Source organism: Lacerta agilis, chromosome 5, assembly GCF_009819535.1.
Source record: "Lacerta agilis isolate rLacAgi1 chromosome 5, rLacAgi1.pri, whole genome shotgun sequence".
NCBI lineage: Eukaryota > Metazoa > Chordata > Lepidosauria > Squamata > Lacertidae > Lacerta > Lacerta agilis.
The window spans coordinates 39,869,113-39,894,587 of NC_046316.1; the positions used below are offsets into that span (position 1 = coordinate 39,869,113).

General features: G+C 41.0%; 2 protein-coding genes across 6 annotated transcripts in view; one reads left to right on the plus strand and one right to left on the minus strand.

Moving 5' to 3' along the window:
* DOCK1 (dedicator of cytokinesis 1) overlaps positions 1–25,475 on the minus strand; it is a 355,108-nt gene that overhangs the window by 175,265 nt on the left and 154,368 nt on the right. The gene's annotated exons all lie outside the window — the stretch shown is intronic.
* INSYN2A (inhibitory synaptic factor 2A) overlaps positions 495–25,475 on the plus strand; it is a 55,832-nt gene continuing 30,851 nt past the window's right edge. For 3 of the 4 annotated variants that reach the window (XM_033149418.1, XM_033149420.1, XM_033149421.1), the window contains exons 1-3: positions 1,095–1,265; positions 15,963–16,044; positions 22,700–23,900. In XM_033149418.1, coding sequence (XP_033005309.1) covers positions 15,975–16,044; positions 22,700–23,900 — 1,271 coding nt within the window. In that variant the 5' untranslated portion in view covers positions 1,095–1,265; positions 15,963–15,974. Of the gene's footprint in view, positions 773–1,094; positions 1,266–15,962; positions 16,045–22,699; positions 23,901–25,475 lie in introns of those variants that run through there. The other variant, XM_033149419.1, reaches the window with a different exon arrangement.

Here is a 25,475-nt window from a genome sequence, read left to right on the forward strand (position 1 = left end):
TACTCTACCCCAAACACATGCATCTGGTGTTGCCAGAGGTTTCTTCTAGGTCAGAACAGGGCAGCCAGGCAGGTCCAGTTCCAGAATATTTTGAAGCAAAATTCTACACACACACACACACACACACACCCCAACAAATTAACTGCAGGGTGTTTTACATTTTATAGTCAAACACCATACACAGACTTAAGTTATAATCAAAACCGCTAACTCTGCTCTACTGTATTCCTTTTCCAATTCAGTCTCAAGATAATGTAAACAGTACTCTATGCCCTGAGTCTGGAAATGCATTTAAACTGTGATGACAAAAGGGCAACGCTGTAAAGAGAAGGGGAATCCAGATCCATTCTGGAAAGATCCCATCTCCCTTCCCCAGTTTACAAAGGGATCAAGAGGCTTGCATGTGGTGTCCGTCCTCGTCTTCCTTGTGCTATCACCGGTTCCCCGTCCAAGAGAGCCCATCACTGGAAGAACTGCATACGGAACTCAACAAGTTCCCGGTCACACCGGCTTCCTGCATCAGAGGGAACACGAGAACTCTCCCTAGCGGAGAGCCAGCGCCAGTTCTCGTCTCTTCTCCGCCGAGCTACACACGCGCGCACACTCTCACACACACACGCGCGCACGCACCGAGCGCCAGCAAAACAGCACGCGCTCCCCTTTCTCTCGTGCATTCCCAAAAGTAGGAGCGGAGGGAGCTCGCCCGAAGCCTCTGCCTGCAAGACGGGAGGACTACAGAGAATGCTTCAAAGTGAACACATCAAGAAGCCAGGTTTGACGCGGGGGCTGCTAGAAAGGATCCCCGCCACCCCCTTCATCCCCATAACAACCTCCACCCCCCACCCCCCACCCCACCGGCTTCCTTTTTATCGTATATGAGATCACATCGAAGACACTGAATTGCAGTAAATGAGGACATTTTCCAGACTGCGTGGCTTCTGCTGCTGCTACCCTGACAATCGCTTCACGTAGTCACGGCTGAATTAACGTTTCACTGCGAAATCTAACGAGGAAGAAGAGGCGGCAGTGGCGGTGCTGCCGGTTGGCTGGCAGCGGTGACCAAGTCTCCGGGAAGCAATTCCACCCCCCTTCTTCTTCTTTTTTAAAAAAAGGAAAGAAAAATCCCATTGGTGTTATCTTGCAGCAGATGCTCTTACAAGAGTGGATCGTTGCTCTGCATGCTTGCAGAAGTGAGCCGGGAGAGATGCATCATCGCAAAGGAACTGCACAGATCTTTACTTATTTGTAAGGAAGCGTAGGAAAAGGTAAGCATCAGCCCAGATTTTGTGCGGACACTACCTGCCCCCCCCGAAAAAAATAACCCCCACTTTCCCCCAAACCCCCCAAAAGCTGCTCAGAGGGATCAGAGTGTTCGGGAGCTTCGACATCTCCCTGGAACGAGGCTTCATTGCAGAGAGTGAGTTACCATGGCTGCCTAATTAAAACTTCACAAGCAGAAGTGTGAGCAAATATGCGAAGCGTGAATTTTGTTATGGGGGGGCAGGAAAGAGTCGTGTTATGCAATAGTAGTACGCGGCTGCCTGGTAACGGGATTGCATCTTATAAGTTTCACGGCAGAAGCGCGCGGGGGGGAGGGGGAGAGAGAGAGAGAGAGAGAGAGAGAGAGAGAGAGAGAGAGATGGGAGAATACCACTTCACATGTGCTAGAATTTGAGCGTTCTAGAAAAATGCCATAAACCTTAGCCGGGTCGTTCTCAGTTCACATCATACAAACTGCTGAAGTGCTCAGGTGCCGGTGTTGCTGTCCGCGAACTCCTCCTGGCTGTTGCCTCTCAAGACTCCAGCCCCAAAGCACCAGCCAACCCAGCCATTCTTTCCCCAGCGAAGGGACTAATTAGATTTTGCCACTGATCTGCATGATAATGGAGAACACTACGAGCAGATCTCCTCCTCATCGGTAACTTGCGGTGCAGTAGATTAGTCACAGCTAGCCTTCCCACCCACCCACAAAAAAATCCTTAATCATATGTTAAAGGGTTCAACGGGTTCTGGTTTGACGCTGCGCTTTCCCCACTTTTGACACGTTCAAATGGGGAGTCTCGTCCACCTGCACCAGGCGAGCAAGACGAAAGGGCAATAGCGCGCCCGCCTCAGGCTCCAAAGTCACCGGGGCCATATCGCGCCGGGAACTTGCGTCCTGCAGCCTCATACTGGCGGGGGGGGGGGAGCGGGGTCCGCCTTGCGTCTTTAGCACTCGAAATAAAAATCCTCTCCTGTGACCTCCGTCTCTCTCCACTTCATAAAACGCTAGAGCGAGCTCCGGCAATCAGGGGGCAACATAGATTGCAGCTAGCAAGCCAGGGGATTTTTTTTTTTTTACGGGGGGGGGGGTTGCTGGAGGGTCGAAAGATACTGTGTGTGTGTGTGTGTGTGTGTGTGTGTGTGTGTGTGTGTCTATATCTATCTCATGGGGTCTGTCCCAAAGGAGCAGCAACTCTCCCTCCTCGCCCTCTGTACTACAAAGCTAGGCTAGGCAGTGAAGCGGTTTAAATTCGACCTTGTCTGTCTAAACAGCTTAAATCCTACACAGGCACATAGTGAGGGAGTGTTTAACTCCTTCGGAACTAGAAAGTTTGGACAGATCCATTCTCCTTTCCAGAAATCGCATCCCCTCCCGCCACCAGTATGTTGCTATAGTGTAAAGCAAACTGACACAGAAAGCATCGGTGCACATATGTGATTCCTTTCTTAAGTTTCTGTTCCCCACTATGGGGATGCCTTTCATATTTATATTCTGCTTCTCTGATTCTGTGCACATCAAGGTTAACACCAAGATGCTGGATGAAAAACTACTGGCTAGAAATCGTCAGATGTGACCATTGCAATGCATTTTAATCACACCGATCCACAAAATGTTTAAGCAAAAATGCGAAGCGTGAAATCAAAGAAAAATCATGTGTCTGTTAATGTTTATGTCCTTTGCTATTAGAAAGAACATAAATGGGAAAGTAATGCTTGAAATCAAGATATACTTCATTTTAGCATTTCTTTTATACTCCAGCGTATAAGCAGAAATAAATTCAGAGCTATAATATGTGATGAGAGTAATGGTCTGTTGTCCAAACAGATGACATAATTCATCTAATAGGTTGTTTGTGTATTTTGGGAGAATTGCTGTTACACTCTGTGCATAGCTTTTTAAAAAATCAGCATGCTGTGGTGTTGACTTAACACATGAACTTGTGTTATAAATAAGTTTTTTATAGTGGAATAAGTATCGTTGGAACCTTAATCAAAATGCTGTGAAGTTATCCCTTCATTAAAAAAAAATGTAAGAACAAAATGGGCAGCTGCTCCTTTCAATAAATTAGTACAACTTAATTGTAAATATGCAGAAGTATAGCTATTTAAACAATAGAAATAATCAGTAAAGAATCCATTTGTTACTGATGAGGAGGGGGGCTTTTAAACTATTTGCCATTCAGTGCACAGGTTTGTTCATTAAGCTAACAAGCAACCACTCTTGCAGGACTGACATCCAAACTAGAAATCAGGAAAAAAATTAAACTGAATTCAGCCAATGATAAAAGGGTGCAAACAACAAGCAAGTAGAGAACAAGAGCAACAAAGCAGTGATGGGTGCTTAGCACTGGAGATATAAATTAGCAAGCTGAGGGAGCAAAAGGCAGAAAGGCATGCTATGCATTCTTATTAGCCCCAAATGTACCTGAACATGAAATATTCGTCACACAACACATAAAATCATAATTTTAAATTCTTCATAAATATGCATTCATTTATTAAAACAACAATTACAAATGCACTCAGCAGTATATTCTGATTTTATTATAGTTTTAACTCATTATTAGGTGTCCCATAAACCACTTAGAGATGACTCTGATTAAGCGGTATACAATTGTTGAAATAAAAATAAATATTCATTGGTATTTGCCAGTTTGGGGTTGGTGGCAGGAAGAGCTGAAAGCAGACCATCAACATGGTAGCAAACTAAATGAAGGCTTTATGTTGCCTTAGATGTAGGCCTCAGTGTTGTCTTGCACAGGCAGAAGAAACTCAATCTTTCTTACAGAAAAATGCTCTTTACAGTTTTATAATGCAATTACATTTTCAACATCATGCATGGCTGGGGCAATAAATAGAACAGGAGTACCTAATTTGGAGTACAGCAGAATTAGGACTCCCATCATCCATGAATGTTGGGCCAGGCTGGCCAAGGGTGATGGGAGTAGGAAGGTCGTTTGTTCCCTATCTTCTCTGTATATAAATATTTCCCAGTAAATAATATTTTCTTGAGAACAATAGCACTCCTCAACAGTTTTATTTCTCAGACTCTGAAGTAGTGTGTATTACTTGAAAACTTGAAAATGGGGGCTGCAGGGGTGGGAACAAAAGCTCCACCCCTTGTTATGGTCACTAGCTCTCATGAGTTATCGGATGACCTTCTGAAGGGGAAGCCTCTTATACTTGTGGAGACTCCTCATGCATTTTAGAATCTGGAAAAAAGTGAGGGAAGGGGGCTAATAAATCTCTTTCTCTGCAGCTTCTCCCCTTGCACATTTCCATAGCATACTTTATGAACAGCTGAAGAGGCCTGCCATATGTGTCCATCGCTTCTTGTTCTGAACGTTATCAATGATTTTCACATTGCCCCATTGTTTTCATGCACATATTTTTCAAACATTCACCAGCTTCTTCCAAAAGGTGTTGGACTGCAGTATCGAAGACTTTCCACCATGTTGGAGGGACAATCTGTTTGGCAGACACTCTGAATGCACTCCTGCACCAAATACCTGAAAGATGTTCTGCATGTTATAAAGCCCTTTTCCTACATCATCCTTTGAGTGCTGCTCTGCCTGTAATGTGCAGTAATGCCGTGGCTTAAATCCAGTTGCAGTCTTCTCATCAGTTACCTTCCTATTTGAATCTGGGGTGTAAGAGATTAGCAGTGGAGTGAACTGGCTGTACAATAATATTAGTATGTCACAGAATCATAGAACTGTAGAGTTGGAAGGGACCCTGATCATCTAGTCCAACCCCCTGCAATGCAGTAATATGCAGCTGTCCCATATGGGAATTGTACCTGCAACCGTGGCATTATCAGCACCACGCTCTAACCAACTTGGTCCAAAAAGGAAAATAATAATATTTTTCCTGCCCTTCTCCCCTATCTGGCACTGTCATTTCCCCCCCATTTCAGGCTATGGAGTAACTCCATGACCCCACCATAGAAACACGCGTGCAGACAGACAATATTATATTTTTGCCTGGAAATAAAAATTCAACAAACATTGTATGTAAAAAAAAACCCTCTTCCAATTATCACAGAACAGTTCTAATCATCTTTTAATTAAAAAAGGGCTAGTTAACATCAATTGTTTCTTAAAGTAGACAGAATTTGCTTATATCATAGATAATGCTCTGCATCATCACACAATAAATTAATGCAGAAATCCCATTCTAGGTATTAAGACTAGGCAGAGGACTAACAAATCTATATTCAAACAAGTATGCAACTAATTCCACGTGCTTTATGGGAGCTTGGACTTGTGTTTCTGAAATATCTGCCTCTCATACTACTACATGACAAGTTGCTTTTTGAGACCAGGGGTGAGGAATGCTGCTGAATATAACACAAATTCCAAGTAAGAATTTAGCTTGGAAGCATCTGGCCCTAGGATTCTGGCCCTCATCTGTAACCCTTGATGTGGTCCAGCCGGAACAAATGCTCACTTGCTTAAGCACTACAAAAGTAAGGATTTTAAGGACTATGGTGCAATATAACACCATGTAGGCCTTCCCCCCCACCAAACTGGAGAAGTGACATGGAGCTGCAAATAAGACACAGTGTTACATGACAACATGCAAGGTTGTACAACTAGTCTGGTATTCACATTTACATATTTTGAAGCCCTAAGATTCATTATTAATTATACAGAACATGATCAGATGTTCTTCTGTGGCACTGCGAAACCTACTTACTGCACCGTTTATCACTTTCAGAAAGAATAATAACAACTGAATGCATGTAGCACAAAGCTAATCAGCAAACATTTCACAGGCAAGTCTATTTTGTGTGCATACCTTTTTGCATAGTATCCTCACTGAGTTTTAGACATCAGAGTCCCTTTACCTTCCCCGCCATTTCTTTTACTGGTCAGCCCACTCACACCAGTGCAGCTGGTAAAGTCCACCACATGAGACTACATCGCCAACTTGTAAAGAGATTTATGTCAAGTTGCTGTCAGTGTGAACACAACATGTTTAAAGTTTGCAGATATCCTCATTCATGAGCCACCTATGAGTGATTTAAAGCCCAAATACATTGCAATATAATTCACTTATAACTAAACTGTTGACTAATGGTATGACATACATTCCCAGGACAAAATTATTCCAATGACAATTGTAGACTCATACAGGAGGTAGAGCTACCATACCAATCAGATCTCTCTAGCCAACCTTTTTAACTGCACACCTCTAAGTAGAAAAAGCAGCCACTGTTGAAGCAACTCCAAGGAATGAAAGCTATTCCCAAGATAAACAAATGATTGAATTTCCCTCCAAATTATTGCTAGCATTTCACAAGCCCTAGCATGTTTTATTTCCTTTTAATATCTGCATCCTTGCTAAGTAATTGACAAAATGAATCTACAGTGTGTGTGCTGTGCCTGTTTGTGTGTGAATACTACATAACCATGAAAGAGACTGGGTCTTCTTTGACGTTTGCAATCTAAGGAACAGATGAAGAAGACAAAGTATTAAATAAAACCAGGAGCCTCTTTACCTTGCATCTCACCGACTCATTTGATCATTTTGCTTTATTAGTTGAAATTATAGTATTGTTTTGTAAATTTAACCCCATTGAAAGTCTTGGATTTCTCTTCTTGCGCTTTTCTTAAACTGAAGGAATATATTATTAAGGGTGCAGTCCTAACTCCTGGGTGGCAGCAGAGGGTTAAGGGAATGGCACAATCTGCATTACAGCCACAGCCCTGCTGCTTGCACCAGTCAGAGTGGAAGGTGGCAAAAGGATAAATAGCCTTTCACTGCACCAGCTCTCAAACTGGCACAGCATAAAAGGCCTGATCAGGCCAGCTGCAGTCACGTGATGACAGCAGGGTCAGCATAAGATCCAGTAGCTGTGATCGTTTTCCACCTATCCCCCCCCCAACATGCCCAACTTTGGGGTTTCTGCTGGTGAATATACCAATCTTTCAGTGGGTGCATGGGGGGCTTCTCACAGGCAGGACTTCCCCACTGATGATAGAGCTGCTGTGTCAGCAGAGGCTTCCCGAGCTGGGCAGGACTTGGCAGAAGGACATATGCACTCCATCAAAAGTCCAGCCAACATTTCCAGGCTGTAAATCTGGATTGCTCTATTAATCTTTGGTTGCTTTTCGTTGTACTTTTATTAGTTTAATGAAGATAGGTTCCTTTGCAAAAAAAAAACAAAAAACAGCTACACAAAAACTGCAATGTAAACATAGCTTACTAAGTATTAGGGAAAATTGGTACATGGGAAAGGGCAATGAAAATATACCGGTAGTCAAGAAATTAAGCAAGTGTTTATTAAGTATTGGGGAAAACGGGATATGGAGAGGGAAAAACTGGAGAAAACTTGACTAAGGGATTTGTTTTATAAGAGCATGTGAAAGGTATTGTAGAAACCATTATTTCTGCTGTTCACCAGATACGGGTATGGGATACCACACGTTTTGTACTGTCGTGTAAAAATAGCTCCAACATTCCAGGGGTTTTAATCTTCCCTGACATGTTAATGTTTAAAGCTGTCTCTCCCCATCACAGCAAGATGAAAAGGACCTAGCCTTTTGCTACTTTTTTGGACTCGGGAATAAGTTGCAGACTTGCAGGCAGAAGGTCATCTTTCAAGGCTCTGACCAGAACCAGAGTAATACCTAGCCTAGGGTCCCTTGAGCCCTTGGCAAGTAGCTGAATTGGTGCTTCCCTCTTGAAAAACAACAACACTTTACTGCAGTAGCCACATTAGAAATTACAACAGTAGTTCACAATAGTATCTGTTGTCCTCTTTGACTCTATAGAAGGTATTAAAACAATAACCCTTAAACGCCCGATTACAGATGATTTTAGCATCACAGGTTTGTTAAGAAAGTCCTCTTGATTACTCCAACAACATCCTAAAGTTTGTAAAGCAGGTGTCTACTTTTTAGCCAGAAACCTGCCATAACAGGGACTCCTGGAAGCCCTATAGGAGCTCCCTAGTCTGGCCTGGTTTTCATGACATACTAAGCCAAACTACTGCTTTATGGGACCACAGGAACATGCGGGCTCCTGGGGAAGAGCTCACAGCTTCTTTACTCCTCCCTTGTCTTTTTTTTGCACATGTGCTAAGCTAAGCCTTTCACCCAAATCTGGGCTTGTTGTTAGGCTCTCTCCTCACTAACCACAAGCCCCAGGACCAAGGAGAAGCAAAGCAGCTGCAAGCTTCTCTCCAGGAGCCCAAACATTCATGCTGTCCTAGTAAGCCACAGTTTGGCTTACAGGGTTGTGCAAACCGGACCTATGTTTTGATGTCCAGGGTTAAACTATTAACAGGAAATGACTTTTAATTATTATTATCTAGCTGACTTTAATTTCTTAGGTATTGTGTGTGTGTTTTTGTAAGCTGCCATAGCCCTTCAGGCCATGAGATTTGCAGCAGGTCCCATGATGCTTCATCTTGGACGTGTAGAATTTGTCTCAGAAGCTCGAATTTGCAATTTGCAAAATAACTCTCCAAAACTAATCACTGGAATTGTGAGACTGAGAAAACATAACATTAATGCTTGCCCGACTGAATCAGCCTAAAAGTTCCTTCTAGCCCAGTCCTCTGTTTTCTGTAGTAGCTTGCCAGGTGACTTTTGAAATCACACAAGGTAGGTGTGAAGGCAAGAGCCCTGGAATAGCCAGAGGATCATAAAATGGCCAGGAGGATGAAACAGTAGTGTATTGGCTAGAGTGTTGGGTCTAGATTAAGGAGATTTAGGGTCAAATCCCAGCTCAGCCAGTTCCTACCTCTTAGTATATACCTCCCTCGCAATGTTGTGATTAAATAGGAATCCCATGTAAGCTACCATGAACTCCTTGGAGAAAGGGCAAAATACAAATGTGATAAATAATAGAATAGCAGTGTTAGGAGCAATTTCACATCCTGACCTCTGTAAATCCTTTCAGACCTTTTGGGTTTTCTAACTCTCTCCCACCCCACCCCCCACCCTGCCCCATATTTCTGTGACTCCTGAGGGCTAGAAACCTACAGTTTCGCTCTTTTTATTTGAATTTGAAAATGCTGCTGGGTTTAATTATAGAGACCTTATTTTACACCCCGCAGTCAAATTGCTAACTAGAGATTTTGGGACACCTTGAAAATAATACACCTACTATTTTGGAAACATATTTGAATACTCACTGATGTGCGAGTGCCACTTGTAACGAGCAAAGGATTAGAAAAGATCAAACAGGAAGAAAAGAACCACTACAACCTCTATTATCCAGCAACTCCTCTTAAGACGTAATTAGCTTATGGACCGATAACAGGTGTTAGAGAATCCATATATTGCTGTACCCATTAAACTTCCTCACAGGTGCCTGAAAGCCACTTATCCATAAGCTGCTCCTGTGAGGCACAGAGGACATTTAAATGACCACAAATACATGGGCTGCACACAATTTTGTAGGCTATTCCCATGGAATATGCACTGCTGCAGTAGGGAGGATGCAGAGTACATGGGGAAGATTCATAGGATTGGGGTGTGAGGCATGGTCATTTAAATGTCATTTCCACAGATAGGAGTTTCCCATACAGCTAGGGGGATGCCTAAAGGACACTCAAATAAGCAGACAATGCGCTATAAATTATTTCAAGTACCCATCAAAGAAAGAGCAGCTTTCCCCAGCATTCTTATTTAAAACATAATTAAAGATATCAGTGTCACATCTATGTATGTATGCTTTTAGTGATTCAGAATTTTCAAAATAAAGCATTTATATCCCAAGATGACAAATTATTATGCTACTCTAACAGTCCTCTGCATGTTTTCTCAATATACAAGTCCCACTGTGTCCATTGGGACTTCCACTCAGATATATTTTCACATGATTGCAGTCTAACTCTTTTAAAACAAGGAAAATATTAATTCCCATGACAGCTGAGTACATAGAATGGGCATAAGATTACAATTATGATGTTAAATATTTAGGACAATCAAAACAATGTGCATCTCAACTATGTAAAATGCCTGTACTGAAAACTTAGCATACAATTTCCTTATTTTCTATAAAGAAAATCAAGCCTCTATCAATGTGCCCACAGCACAAACATGTAGCAGCACACTTTTAACAAATTTAACCCAGAAAACGTGGCATTTCATATAAAGTTCCTGCATCTGGCACCTGGTTCAATAGATATGAAAGGAAAACCTCTTTGAAACATAATTTGGAAGTAGTTTCAAGTATCTGTTTTGGACAAAATTCTAAAGGTTACAAACAAATACTTTTCAGTGATGTAATGATTTATGAATGCCATCTATCTCATTTAACATAATGTCAAGGATAACCCATTTAAATAATTTCACACTAGTTCAAAGGTTGAAAAAACAATATGGGCTGGTAGACTTGTAAGAGAAACTCAAAATACTGGTGCCTTCAGTGTTTTCTTTTTGACACCTGCTAAAAAAGCTGATGCGAATTTCAGTACATTTTAGTAATTAAACATTTTGTTATTTGTTAGTAATTTAACTTTTGTATGTTTTAAAGTATTGTTTTTTGTAAACTGCTTTGAGGGTTCTTTTTTAAAACAACAACAATCAAGCAGTATATAAATTTTATGAAATAAATAAAAATACTTGAAATGGCCCAGAGGTCTAAAGAACAGGGGCTTAAATGCCAATAATATTTTACTCAGCATGTTTGCAGTATGGCTGTCAAGCAGTTCCACTCTGCCAATATTATCTGCGTAAAGTTGTGTCCAAAATAGCTTGATCCAAGTTATAAACTGCTAGACAATTCAGACAAGTCTATCCTGCTATATAGTGCCTTTACATTTTAGTAACACTTGTAAAAGGCTTCCATCAAACCAGACACACACTTACCATAACGTTATTTGACTTCACGGTAATCAAAACTAGTTGTTCCAAATGACACCCAACTTGATATACAGTGGTGCCCCGCTAGACGAAAATAATTCGTCCCGCGAAAATTTTCGTCTAGCGGGGTTTTCGTCTTGCGGAGCGGCAATGGGAGCTGCGCTCCGCAAAACGAAAAAAAAAAAGACGAAATTTTTTCGTCTTGCGAGGCAGCCCCATAGACTTTTTCGTCTAGCGGGGCAGCCTCCCGCTAGACGAATGCTTTCGTCTAGCGAGTTTTTCGTCTAGCGAAGCATTCGTCTAGCGGGGTACCACTGTAAATGGCGAGATCTGTGAGTTATGATATCATTTCCCCCCAGCAGTTTAGAATATTAAGTTGTCTAACTATGCCAGAGCAATGCTACAGGTGCCATAAAGCATTTGCAGTCATGCTAAATGTGGATTTGCTAGGGTGGTTGGACATAGTCATTAAGATGGAAATGTATCCAAACTTGCTTTAAAAAACAAAGAACATATATTTTATCATCTGAATGACTTGGTCCAGGCTATTTAGTAAGTCTAAAAGGTAAAGGTAAAGGACCCTTGACAGTTAAGTCCAGTCGCAGACAACTCTGGGGTTGCGGCGCTCACCTCGCTTTACAGGCCAAGGGAGCCAGCATTTGTCCAGACAGTTTTTCTGGGTCATGTGGCCAGCATGACTAAGCTGCTTCTGGCGCAATGGAACACTGAAACCAGAGCAGCGCACGGAAATGCCGTTTACCTTCCTGCCAGAGCGGTACTTATTTATCAACTTTCACTTTGACGTGCTTTCAAAATGCTAGGTTGGCAGGAGCTGGGACCAAGCAACGGCAGTTCACCCCACCACTGGGATTTGAACCACCGATCTCAGTGGTGTAGACCACAGTGCCACCCGTGTCCCTCTATTTAGTTAGTTTACTTAGCCATTAAAAGTAAAATGTATGCTTTAGTGTGCTGAGTAGCCATAGGGAACTTCAGAATTTCAGGCACTTGTTTTGTTTTCATCCTCCACCATACATTCTCATCAGATAGTGTTGGGGAGGGTTATGTGGGAGTGCTCTCTCATCAAGGTCTTTTTCATGGCCCTCATAATTTTTTATGAATGCTGTTCAAGCTCACACTTTGAAAAACTGTTTTATTAATTCATAATAATAAAAAATCACACATTGTCCAAAGTATCTCTCAAACAACACCTGCTTTTCCTCTCAGCATGATGCTGCTCATCTCCTGAAGATGTAGTTACCGGCTATTTGAATCCCTAACAAAGGGCAAAAGTAATATTCTATGTATAATGTCTGGCCTTCTGGTTTCCATGGAGACAGAGCAAGGTTGAAAAAATATGGAGAGTAGCTTTCCTCTTTGGAGGCATGCAACTGGAGGTAGTGGATATGGTGGAATAAGGTGCAAATCTGGCCATGGCTAGAGTTTAATTGGATTTAGGTGCAATTTAAGGGGGGGGGGAGGAAACATGATGTTTGATACCTTATTCAACTTGAAGGGTAGAGGCTAAATGGCCTGTGATAAATTATAAAAAGGTAAACTGAGCATGAATTCAGCTAGTCATGACATATTTTCCAAAAAAAAAAAAAGTGCAACATTGGTGAAGACTCTGGGCTGCTTCTTGATCCATTAAAATACATCTGATTTTATGAACAAGAGGCAAATGTGCACAACAGGGTGTACAGGATTGTTCTGATGTGAATGATCTTTCTAAATCCACTTGTCAGAAAGCCACCTATGTCAGCGAAATGTGTGATTAGCAGAGATAACCCTCCTGCTGCTGGATATGACATTACACCAATACTTGAATAAAACAGTACAGTGTGAAAGATTGTTAGCTCATCATTAACTCCTCTTTATTGTTCCATTCATATCTCCAGTCCGGAGATATCCTTTTACTCTTTCAGTTCATGACCAAATTTCCTGCAGCTTTGTCTTGCTATCGGTTGTCCTCATTGCTTCAAATTTAATTTGAGAACACGGTTTCACAGTCTGAATTTCCCTTCCTGCTGTTATTTACTTCTAAATCATACTTTCATAAACACTTTTTTTAAAGAGGCTTCGCAAAATAAAGTCATAATGTATTATACTCTCCAGTAGGAGCCTTGGAGAACAGTAGCAGAACTCAAACTCATATTTAATCCACCTCCCTTTTCTATTTAACATCCTTTTTTTTTTGGATAGTCTGCTCAGTATTGCAAAAGGTGGGTGGTTTGTTCTTGTTGGAGTTTTGGAGGGGAGGTAGCTCAGTGCAGAAGCAAGTCACCCTACAGCAGCTTCCTGGCAGGTGAGATGCTGTTACTTAACAAGAGAGAGGGGGCAAAGTGGCAGGGAGATCAGCAAAATGAAAACACACCAGTGGAGCCAATCTGGCACTCCTGCCAGTGTGTTTGCAGTGCATCAACCTCTATGCCCCTCTCACTCCCAGTAAGCAACCCACCTGCCAGGAAGCTATGGTAATGGCTACAACCCACTCAGTAAGCCACTTCTGTCTGAAGGGAGACAGGAATTGGCTCAGTTGAACCAAGTGCCAATTCTGCATGAAACAGCACAAACAAAGGTAATAGTTTGCAATACAGTTATGATTGTTAGGGAAAGCTTGTTCTCTAATGTAAAATGGGCAGGCTTAAAGGATCTGTTTATTTGTTATTAGAACCATGATGTCCATCACCCAGAGTCAGGTGCCACACAATGAATGGAAACAGATGTGAAATTGAAGTTCAAAGGGTCTGGGGCAATTCCCTACTACACTATAATCATACACTGAGATAACCTGCAAATACATAAACAAATCTACATATGTGTTATTACTATAGGTCAAGACTGCCTACACAAAAACTTAAAACTGGCCAGCAGAGCCACACAAAGTAAACAGTCCAAAGTAAACAGTTAATACATTTCACAAGAGTGGGAAAATGAAGACTGAGAAAGAAGAGAACAGGACAATGACTATATTTTGATAATTAGCAGCTCAAAGTAAGAGTATTAATGTGGCATGACTCGTAAGTATGAAGTCACTATAGATGAGGAAAATAGACGGTCAGGGATGCACAGTTTGCCCAAAGATCAAACAAGTTTTGCTGCGCCTTTCATCAAACAATTGGGAATCAAAAACCTTATTGATGTACTGTAAATGTGCCAGTATATTACAATCTACCATCTGGCCAGCCCTGCTCTAATGAAAAGCTATCACATTTTAGATGAGAAAGTGTGACCAAAGTCCACGGGGTGAAAAAAAAACACCTTTAAGAATGCCCAAAAGCAAGACTTTTGATTCCATATGCCTTCTTTTAAGCTAGAGCCCCTATTCCATACTGCTTTCCAATATGCTTTTGAAGCTCTTCAAAGTTTCAAAGGCCCCCTTCTATATGAAGAACATCGCCTACTAAGGTCCAAAGCCTATTGGGCATGCAGAGATCATCACACAATTCTTATGACAAAAAGTGGTGTTGTGAAGTGTCAGACTTCAAGGCTAGAACTGGTGACCCTGTGGCCCAAAGCTTAGACCTAGCCAAGGGAGCTTTCTGTCTTACCGGTATTTCAGCACGTAAGGTGATGGACATGTAACTACTTATCAAATGCTATTTGGAGCTATGATGTTGTCTCAGTGACAATTGCCCCTGTGATTGACAGGCAGTGTGAGGCCTTTGAGTTGGTAAGCTATAAATACTAAGAGTCTGGGTCTTTCAAAGTTGCCTGGTCAGTAGATGCCACCTGCCTGTTTGCACTTCAGACCCTAGGTTCAACTTCCTTGAGATTTGGCACTTCTTCCCAGATTTAGCTCAAAACACACCACCTGTTACTTTCTATGTCATATGGAACAGCCATACAGTTTGGTTGAGTGGAAGAGTCAGTAGGATAACCATGCAAAACCAAGCCAGTTTTATTAAGCACCTTGAATTGCATGTGAAACATAAGCAAGTAAATCTGTTCTTCTGAGTAAGCCAGCTGTTACACGTCAGATTCCACTTGAAAGTCTATTAGTCTTTCAATGGGGTTGTCTGTCATTTTCTTTGAATAAGAAACTGAGCAAAAAAATTCTCACAGCTCCACTGCACTTGTTGATTATAACCTACTAATTCAAGCATAAGGTTAAATATAGTTTCTAATAAAAATGAGACACAAGTTAATCAATAGTATGTTTTATGTCTGAAAATTCATTTATGTTTGGCGGGATGTTTTCTATTTCTAGGTATTTATGTAGATTACCATTAGTTTGTCTACTAATGTCTTAAAAATTAGTTTCTTAAAAAAAACTTGCCAGTTTATGACCTGCACATTATAAATTGCAAATAAATATGAGATGTCTGCAAATGTCATTCAAAGCCACGATGAGCAGTTTTATCTTGCAAATGAGCAAGGAGATCATATTCATTTTCTTAAATACCAGTTGCAACTCTAATGGCAAAATATTATGTTTCATAATGCTTTTTTTTACATCGGGATAATTCATATGCTGTTTCACTTCATATTCAACAGACCTTGAGTATAACTGCTAAAGGTGACATAGCTGCCATCTTAGGTTTGTTCCAACAACAACAATAAATACACATGGCCCATTTACCGGTAATAGTTTGTATGCGGCTGCAATAACCAGGTTGTGTTGTACATACTTTTTTCAAAAAAAATAATGTGTTTTTTACAAATGCAGGAAGAATTTCATTGAATAGACATAAATATTGCAGTGTCAGAAGGCACGACACAATAATAATGCCACCTTTTCTCTCTTGAAGGGATGAGGTCAGTGCTGTTCCTCTGTAAACTAGTGGATTTTGCCATAGGTGGATTGTAGTACAACAAATTAAGCTTCCTTGAGAGAACATGAGACCTACCAGTAATGCAATATGCCCTGTATTTTAGGTGAGTGGCAAGATGGCTAAAGGAGCTGATAATGAGATGTGGAATCTTTCGTCTCCAGCCTCACAATCCCTTAATAGTGACAGTAAGTAATTAGTCATGCCATTTTATGATACCACTGTCTCAAGTCCCACATGTCTTTCTGCAAGTTTAGCCTTACTTACAATTTCACTTCAAAGGCCCTTTGTTTCATTGCAGATGGTCAAAATGTGGACTGCTTAGCTACTTCATTAACCCCTTTTCCTTACACCAGGCATATTGTCCTTTTAATTTGAACAAAATTTAAATTTTAAAACAGTGAATCATCTTTTTTAAAAAAATAAATGTGTTGTTGATAAAGTCAGGATAACAGGATTCACCACATCCTTATCAACAGTATGTAGGAACAATGGGATTTGCTGCACAAGCCCATAATATGTACTGCAGATGTCCAAGCCATATATGGCTTGAATGTATAGGTAGACAAATAAAACAACACAGTGCATCAAAACAGCATAGAACAGGATTTCTTATACCTACACATAGATTGTTTTATGACACAAAATGTTGCCAGTCCACACTGGTTTGTCCATGTTGTCCAATACAGTTGCACCTTGGTTCTCGAATGGAATCCATTCCGGAAGTCCGTTTAATTTCTGAAAACGTTCGAAAACCAAGGCACAGCTTCTGATTGGCTGAAGGAACTTCCTGCACTCAATCGGAAGCCGCGTCAGATGTTCAGGTTCCAAAGAACGTTCGCAAACCGGAACATTCACTCCTGGGTTTGCAGCGTTCAGGAGCCAAAACATTTGAGTCGCAAGGCGTTTGACAACCAAGGCATGACTGTATTGTCTACTTTTGACTGCCAGTAGTTGCCCAGGGGCTCAGACAGAGGAGTCTTTCACATCACCTGCTATCCCTTTTAACTTTAAATGCCAGGAACTGGGACCTCCTGCATGTAAAATATGTGGTCCCTCAGTAGCACACACTTCTTTCTGAACAGCACTTTGGCCTTTTTAACAATGAACTTGCTGCCTAAAGTCACACTGTGCAGCCTCTCTCTAATACTAGATACCGGTATGTGGAGCTAATGATGATTGCTTCTGTCACATACTGAAACATGCACACACACAACATTTATCCCCCATTTATTGCTGCTTCATAATTTCAGGATTCAACTCAAGCTCTGAAATGCTCTAAAGCTAAGATCTGTGGAGCGTGATACATATCAAACTGCACCATATCCATGTTCATATCATTTGAGTCCTTTTTGTTACTGTATTGAACACCAAGATCTTTAAATGGGCCCTCTTAATAAAAATGAAGAATATTAACAGAAAAATATATACGTTCATTTTAGGATATTCTTGTCATTGCCCTATGGATTTGTCAAAATATTCAAGGTGAGAGCTTGCTGTACATTGTTTTCAAACACAGTTTAACACCATTAAACCCAAAGTAGTGGGTTCCTGGAATTCCTAACATGACATAGAACACAAAGTTTGAACCACTCACCTCCTGACATAACTGAACTGCTTAACATTTTTCATCAGCTTGTATCACTATTGTTCTTAACTTTACTGCACATGGCTTAGCAGAGCACATACTTTTTATACATTTTTAAAAAACAATTCACGCAAAAGTGTTTTTTTGTGCAGAAGTGCAAACCTCTTTGGGGCAGCTTGCATGTTCTTGCTGGCATTATAAAAACAGGAGCAGCCAATTCCCCATCAGCCCCAACTAGCATGGCCAAAAATCAAAGATGATGGGAGTTGTAGCCCAACAACCTCTGAAGCTACCACATTGGCTACCTCCGTTAAATACATCAAGTTTTATGGTGAACTGTAGCATGAGGGTGTCTTTCACACCCTGCCATCTACATCACACATTCCTTCTTAAGAAAAAACAAACCCATAACCTGCGCTATATTGCTATATATAAATACACTGGGAAAAGAGGTCCAAGCAAAAACTATTTTTTTTAAAAAAAATTGGCAACATGTGTTAAAGATTTAAACCAGAAGTATAATAGTAACTCCAAAAACATTAGTTTCCTTATCTAACTGGAACTTTCTACAAAAATCTACAACAAGGCATTGCATTATGAGTAATCCCATTAATAGAAACTAGCATGAGTACATCAACAATTGATTACTCGTGTATGAGTTTGCTACAACTAGCATATGTATGGTTGTACCCACAGTAGTACCAGCAGAGTTCTGCTGCCACAGCAGCACTTCCATTTCTTCTCCTCTTCCCACGTGACTCCAAAATCTTCTCCAGAGCATCCCCCAACCCTCTGGAGAAGATTTTGAGAGCATACAGGAGACTGCAAAGAAGAAGGGAAAGTTCTGTTCTACTAGCACATGTCCCTTATACTAGCTCATGCTCATACACCAAAGACATTAACTAGCCTAATAAATTATCACCGAAATTAAGTATCAGAATAGGACTATGGTCACTTTGTGACCCAGGTATATATTACAAATATTCAATTTATATTCCTAAATATAGTTAAAATGCACAACTGGGATAGCTCAACTGGTAGATCATGAGACTCTTAATCTCAGGGTCATTGGTTCCAGCCCCACGTTGGGCAAAATATTCCTGCATTGCAGGGGGTTGGACTAGATGACCCTCGTGGTCCCTTCCAACTCTACAAATGCTGTGATTCTGTGCTTCTTTAGATTAGTTAATTCAAGTTAATACCCAAGTAATTTATAAATTATCAGTTTATTGCCCATTGAAGCCATGCTACCAATATTACTATACTGTAATATTGCCTTTTGAAGGAGTATCATGAAGTCCAGCAGAATGCCAATAATGGGTTCTTGTAGTGTTAAACAGACTTTGTTTGTTGTACTCCAATATCTCTAGCTGGAGATACAAAACTGTGTATGAGAAGCTGCCATTCTTCACACCTTGTGTGGAGAGTTGACTTGGTTTGCCTTGACCGCTCTAGGCCTTCTGCCTTCCATAAAACAGGAGGCATATTTAGAGGTTTCCCAGGAATGTGGTGATGTTTTCATGGTAAAGTATTCTGAGATTGCAGCACTTGAAAGCCAGTACAGTTCTAATTGATTCACTGCCATTGTATTGTGCTCAAGCAAGAAGAGAGAAAGGATACAAACAGGTAAAAGCATGAATTTTTGGGTTGGAAACAGAATTCATGCATGCTGGTGAGGGAGGGAGGTAACCTTTGCTGATTCACTCCTCCAGCAGCAGCTTCCAGTGCCACATCCCAGGAGCATTGGGGACTGCAGTGGAAAGAAAGGAATCAACAAAAGCCACCTCTGCCAGCAGGTTACCTCCCCTGGATAAAAAGCCTTCTGCCAGTAGAAGAAGCTTTTCCGTTTTGATCCAAACCGCTGTCTTTTTCGGATTAGCCAAAGTCAAGTTTGTGACTCCTAAACCCTTTTAAAGTTAATTCTCTTGATCTTGGTTGATATTCAACGCATCTGTTGCATCTATTTCATCTTCAAGTTGTGGGTTCACCTTTCAGAGGCTATATGCAAGCACACAATAGTTTGCTTAGGAGGTAAAAACCTTAAGACCACTCATTTCCCTTTCCCATCCAACTAGCAATTTATCCTGTCTACCATTCTTGCTTCGTAGGTAGATTAGCTTGTTTTCTTACGTGCCTTTTTATGCTACTACTTGGCTTGAAGCAGCAGGCAAGGTAGCCAAGGGAGCTATGCCATTTGGGGGGACGTGATATAAAGGATCTTCACTCCTTCCCGCCACCCTTTTATGTGGCCACCCAGATCCTTCCACATACATTTTGAAGGGATTGCTTCCTGCTAAGATTTGGACTGTCTTGGCTAAGTTTTTTGTTTTAAGCCTAGGCCATGTTTATCTGCAATGCCTTATTCCGTAGGGAAGTGAAAGAAAAGGCAAACAAGCACCAGCAGCTGTTATTCCACCTGAATTGTGTATATATTATTTTATTTTGAAAATGTAAAGGTAAAGGGACCCCTGACCATCAGGTCCAGTCGTGTCCGACTCTGGGGTTGCGGCGCTCATCTCGCTCTATAGGCCAAGGGAGCCGGCGTTTGTCCACAGACAGCTTCCGGGTCATGTGGCCAGCATGACAAAGCTGCTTCTGGCGAACCAGAGCAGCGCACGGAAACGCCGTTTACCTTCCCGCTGGAGCGGTCCCTATTTATCTACTTGCACTATGATGTGCTTTCGAACTGCTAGGTGGGCAGGAGCTGGGACCGAGCAACGGGAGCTCACCCCGTGGCAGGGATTCGAACTGCCAACCTTCTGATCAGCAAGCCCTAGACTCTGTGGTTTAACCCACAGCGCCACCTGGGTCCCATGTAAATTTGAAAATGTACTCGGTAGTAAAACAAGCATTAGTTGTTTGTGATTTTCAGCTAGTTAGGATGGGTTTTTTTTTAATTTCCAGCTACAGTTTTTCCTCACTGTAAAACCCACAAAAACATTATAAAAATGGATAAGGAATCAAACATGGCCGAATTCTCTCCTCAATTTGGCACAGTTCCTCTGAAATCAGCTTTTATTTTCTTACTTCAGCAATCAAATAAACTTCACCATGTGTATAAAACAGCTGTGAGGCAGCATAATAAACTAAGGTGTGACCCTCTGAGTATTCCCTCAACAGAACAGAGCAGCCACCTGCATCATCTTAGCTACTCTTAATAATTGAACACAATATGAATATTAAATATGCAACTCAAGGTTCTGTATTTTGCTATTTATAAAGATTTCCTTGTTTAAATGACATTTTAAATGAAAAACATAGACTGAATAGTGCAATACAGTATTTTCACCATGGAACACTAATTGTTCGGTATTTAAAATCAAATAAATTTTGATGTTTCCATTGCCATGAAAGGAATTACAGTAACAAGATGCAAACTTTCAGAAACATTGGATTTGCTTACAGGGAAACATTTTTTTTAAGTAATCTTGATGACTGCTCAAGCATAGCAGTGTATCCCCTAAAATCATTCCTGTTAATATGATGCATCACACAACCAAACCCCGCTTAGCTCCATTCTCACTGTAAAATGACTGGTCATACATGCACATCTGTGCCCACACTATAACACCTAGACTTTATTTTTTTTTAAGTGTTTATCTTTTCAAATGTTAATGATGAAATTATCAAAAATTCATTATAGTCAACTGAATTTCAAATCTAATAAATGAAGGACCTCTAAGGACCGAAAAGCACCTTAAAGAAATACAGAAACTCACCATTGTTTGTTGACAACCACTCTGCAAAATAAAAAATACCCCCCTTTAAAAAGCTTTAGACAAAGGGACACTCTTTATCATCCGTTTTGCAGTTCATATTCCAAGAGGGGGAAATTGTTATTCCTACCTTACAGAAGAATGCAAAGTTAACTGTATACAGCTGCTTCAGTGCACTTGCCCCAGGCTCCAATACTCTCACTGACATATGTATGAGTAGGGACTGACCAATCCTTTTAATCATCATGGAAAATTAATAATCATTTATTATTTATATGCCGCCCATCTGACTAGGTTACCCCAGCCACTCTGGGTGGCTTCCAACAAATTAGAACGTGATACAGCAGACACGGATCCCCTTCTTGCACACATGGTTCTCTCCACCACCACCTGTCCCCCAATATTCACACACTTTCATCCTCCCAACCTTGTGAGAGCCAATGACTGATCCAAGATCATGTAACAAGCTGAACAGGAATTTAAATAATATTCCAAATCCAACACAGTATCTCAAGTCTTTCCTCACCTGTTTCTGTCAAGGTAGAATCACAGAAATGTAGAGTTGGAAGAGACCCTGAGGATCATCTGGTCCAGTGGTCCCCAACCTTTTTTTGCCATCTAAGCATCTCTAAAACCCTGATTCTCCCCCCCAGGTCATATAATTCTTATTATTCAGAAAGTTAACCCCTGTTCACGTGGAGGAAGCCTAAAAGGCCATTAACTTGGTCTAAACAAGGTTCCAAATTGCCCCCCTTAAAAATCAAATTGCCCCCCATGTTGGGAACCATGGGTCTAGTCCAACCACTGCAATGCAGGAATAGGAAGCTGTCCCATACGCGGCTCAAAACTGCAAAACTCCAACCACTGCAATGCAGGAATAGGAAGCTGTCCCATACGCGGCTCAAAACTGCAACCTTGCTATATTTTGGATTACAACTTCCATCGTCCTTGACTATTGGCCGCACTGGCTGGGGCTAATGGGTCATAGCCCAAAACATCTAGAGGCATCTAGGCTGGAATAACTGTTCTTTCCAATATGCCATACTGGTACTCACTATGGAGGCATTAATACTGGCATTACAGAAGAGTTGCATGGGAACCTAAGATTATGTAAAAAGCTTTGGAACCCCTGAAGTGGTCCCCCCCCCACCACATCATCATCATTAAGGCCACATTGCTCAGCCAGAGCTCACCTAAACTGATTTCCCCCCCTGACATTACCCATGAGATTACACTGGGTGGTATTCAGCTACGTTTTACTCAAGGTATACCCACTGAAATTAAAGAACCTAACATAGCTATGTTCATTAATTTAAATGGGTCTACTCTGTGTAAAGCTGAGTTGCATACTATCCATTGTTTTACCAGAAAACTAAAACAATGTAGAGAACAACAATATATGTACATGTGGAGATTCCCCACCCAACCAACAGGAGACCCTAAACTTACTCTTTTTCCTTCAAAGTTTCAGATGTTTTGATTAAACACCTACATACTTAGTGCAATAAAATTCTTCCTAAAAACTGTTTCTGAATACAGGAACCATGGAGAGTAAGGAACCCAGCAAGTGCTTGCTTACAGCCTCTGAAAGTGAAGTTGATCCAGCAACATCCCTTGCCTTAGAGATGAAATACGCACTGGATCCCAACCGGCAGATCAAGAAAAGAAACAAAGCCCTGCAGGTGAGATTCAAAGACATCTGTGACGCCCAAAATGAGCAGAGAGATAAACAGCTCTCTACATTACAGCAGAGTGACAAAAAGGAAGCAAAGCCCATCTCTTACAGAGCAGCTTACCGGAAATATATGACAGTGCCTGCTCGGAGATCAATCCCTAACGTTACTAAAAGTACAGGAGTTCAGACTTCGCCTGAACTTAAAAAGTGTTACCAGACATTCCCCTTGGACCGGAAAAAGGGGAGTATCATCAAAAGCATAGCTTCTGTTGACACTTTTCCAAGTCAAAACAATGGATTCCTAATAGATGTTAAAGATAAAGACAGCAAAATCTCAGGGGAGGCTGCTCAGTGTAGCAAGAAAGTCACTGGATTTGTGACAGCTGAGTTTATTTCACATACTAATGAACGCATGAATGCAATAGAGCAGCCTTCTAGTGACAACTGTTCCGAGACATGTAGAAGCACTGATTTGCACAGCTGTACTAAAGAACCTCCTTCTCTTCAAAATTCAGCAGCTTCTGTTTTAGAAGAGCCTGATTACCAGCTGCATGACAAAGCAAAACACCACAGTGGGCCGTTGGGGAACGAGGAGGCTAATCCATCCACCCATGGAAAAGTGTTCAAGACAGAAGTAGCTTCTGTCTACTTGCCTGCATCCAGTTCTCACGTCTCACTGACGGACCTGCAAAAATCTGCAGCAGGGAATGACTGGTCTCTGTGCCCGACCGAGGAGGACAAAAAAAGAACAGTGCATCTTAATGGTCTGCAATCACAAGCCGTAAGTGCAGCTCAGGCCTGTTCAACGCAGGCACAGTGCCAATCAACCGAATGTAATGAACAGACCCTTCAGATACATGTTTCACCTATGGAAGGAAAACAGCCTTGTCAGACAGCAGTTGCTGTGAGTGAAGGATGCCAACAAATTGTGCCTCACACAGAAGTGGTAGACTTGAAAGCACAGCTACAGATGATGGAGAACTTGATCAGCTCAAGCCAGGAAACCATAAAGGTCTTGTTGGGTGTTATTCAGGAGCTGGAAAAAGGAGAAGCTCATAGAGAAGGGTAAGCTGTTTTTGGAATCTTCCTTAATATGCATGATCGCATCATTTGTTAAAATAGTTAAAATGAATTCTACTAAGCAATTTACAGTTCCATTTATATGTTTATGTGCCCTTAATTTTTTACTTTGAATGTGTTAGAACTGCTGTAAGAGTACATTCAACTGCATTTGCATCATATTGCTGTATTAACTTGGAGTATTTTCACGAGATAATTATACCTGATTCACCATACCTGCAATACATAATTCAGTGTCTAGCTTGACACTAACATACTAATGCTGCAAATGACCTTCAGTCTATTTCATTTTGTTTCTAATGCACATATTATAAATTAGAATTTGAGAACAACTGTGCTCATAAGATAAACATACTTTTGATATCAACACAACTGATTCAAAAGAATATTGAAATTTAAATATAATCACTTTACATATTGGTCTCAAATCAAAAAGTCATTTAAAAATAGTAAAGTTAAGAAATCTTTGCTTAGTTCTTTAAAAACAGATTGCTCTAGTAGGCTAACAGGAAAGCATTCAACGGAATACTAATACAATCCAAAATATACAGCAGCGTCATTTGACAGAAAGGGAATGCAGAGAGTATTTTAAACATGAACGCATGCGGTCCTGTTTTTGTTCTACAATTTCCTATAAAAGTGTTACTCAGTGTTATTTGTACCAGCATAGCTATTTACTCGGGCTCAGCTAATTAAGTCTTTATCTGATAATTGCAACTTTTGTGCTTTTGGCATCACATATGCATCCCCCTCCTTCACCCCTTTAAAGATGCATTGTCTTCATTTGCTGGTTAATTCAGCGACTGCATTCTAACACACATATACTTTTCAAATTAATGATTGCATGCTTCAAACACCTCCATGCTTTCTAACTGTTTTATGTAGCTCTCGCTTCCCCCACTCCAGTAAACATTCCCCCTTTGACTCTTTACATGGAAAGTACCACTGTGTTCTGTGCAAAGCTCCTGGTGCTACTCTCACCCTAAGTAAGCAACTGACTAGTGTACACGCCCTTATTAAAATGGAAGCAGGTTGTTCCCTGGAATAATGTCGTTAACACCCCCCCCCCCAAAAAAGGTGCTTGGTCTATCAGCTTTACAGAGTTGATTTAAATGTATAGCCTACCATATCCCCAGTGGTTGGGTCAGTTTACACAATTCTCAATACAGCAAGACTCATTTCCTGCTTTTTAGCTGCTTAAATGTGAACTTTTTGTTGTTGCACATCCTTTGTGATTATATACAGTAATTCATTCCTCTCACTGGTGGTGTTAGGTTTCTCAGCATAATATCTTACTACCTTTCTACAATAGGAAAATTCTATCCAAGTTCTGTTGCTTGTGAACAGTCTAAATATATATTTCCCTTTGTATTAGTAAGAACAGAGAGTTTTTAAAGTACTGAGGTTGCAATTCTGTATTCACTTACTGAATTCAATGGGATTTACTTTTGAGTAGACTTGTGTAAAATAACGACGACCCTTTTGAGGTTTTGCATCTATTCCTATACAAATCCTAAACTAACTCAGAAATCTGTGCCAGTTTGTTTCATTCAAAACTTC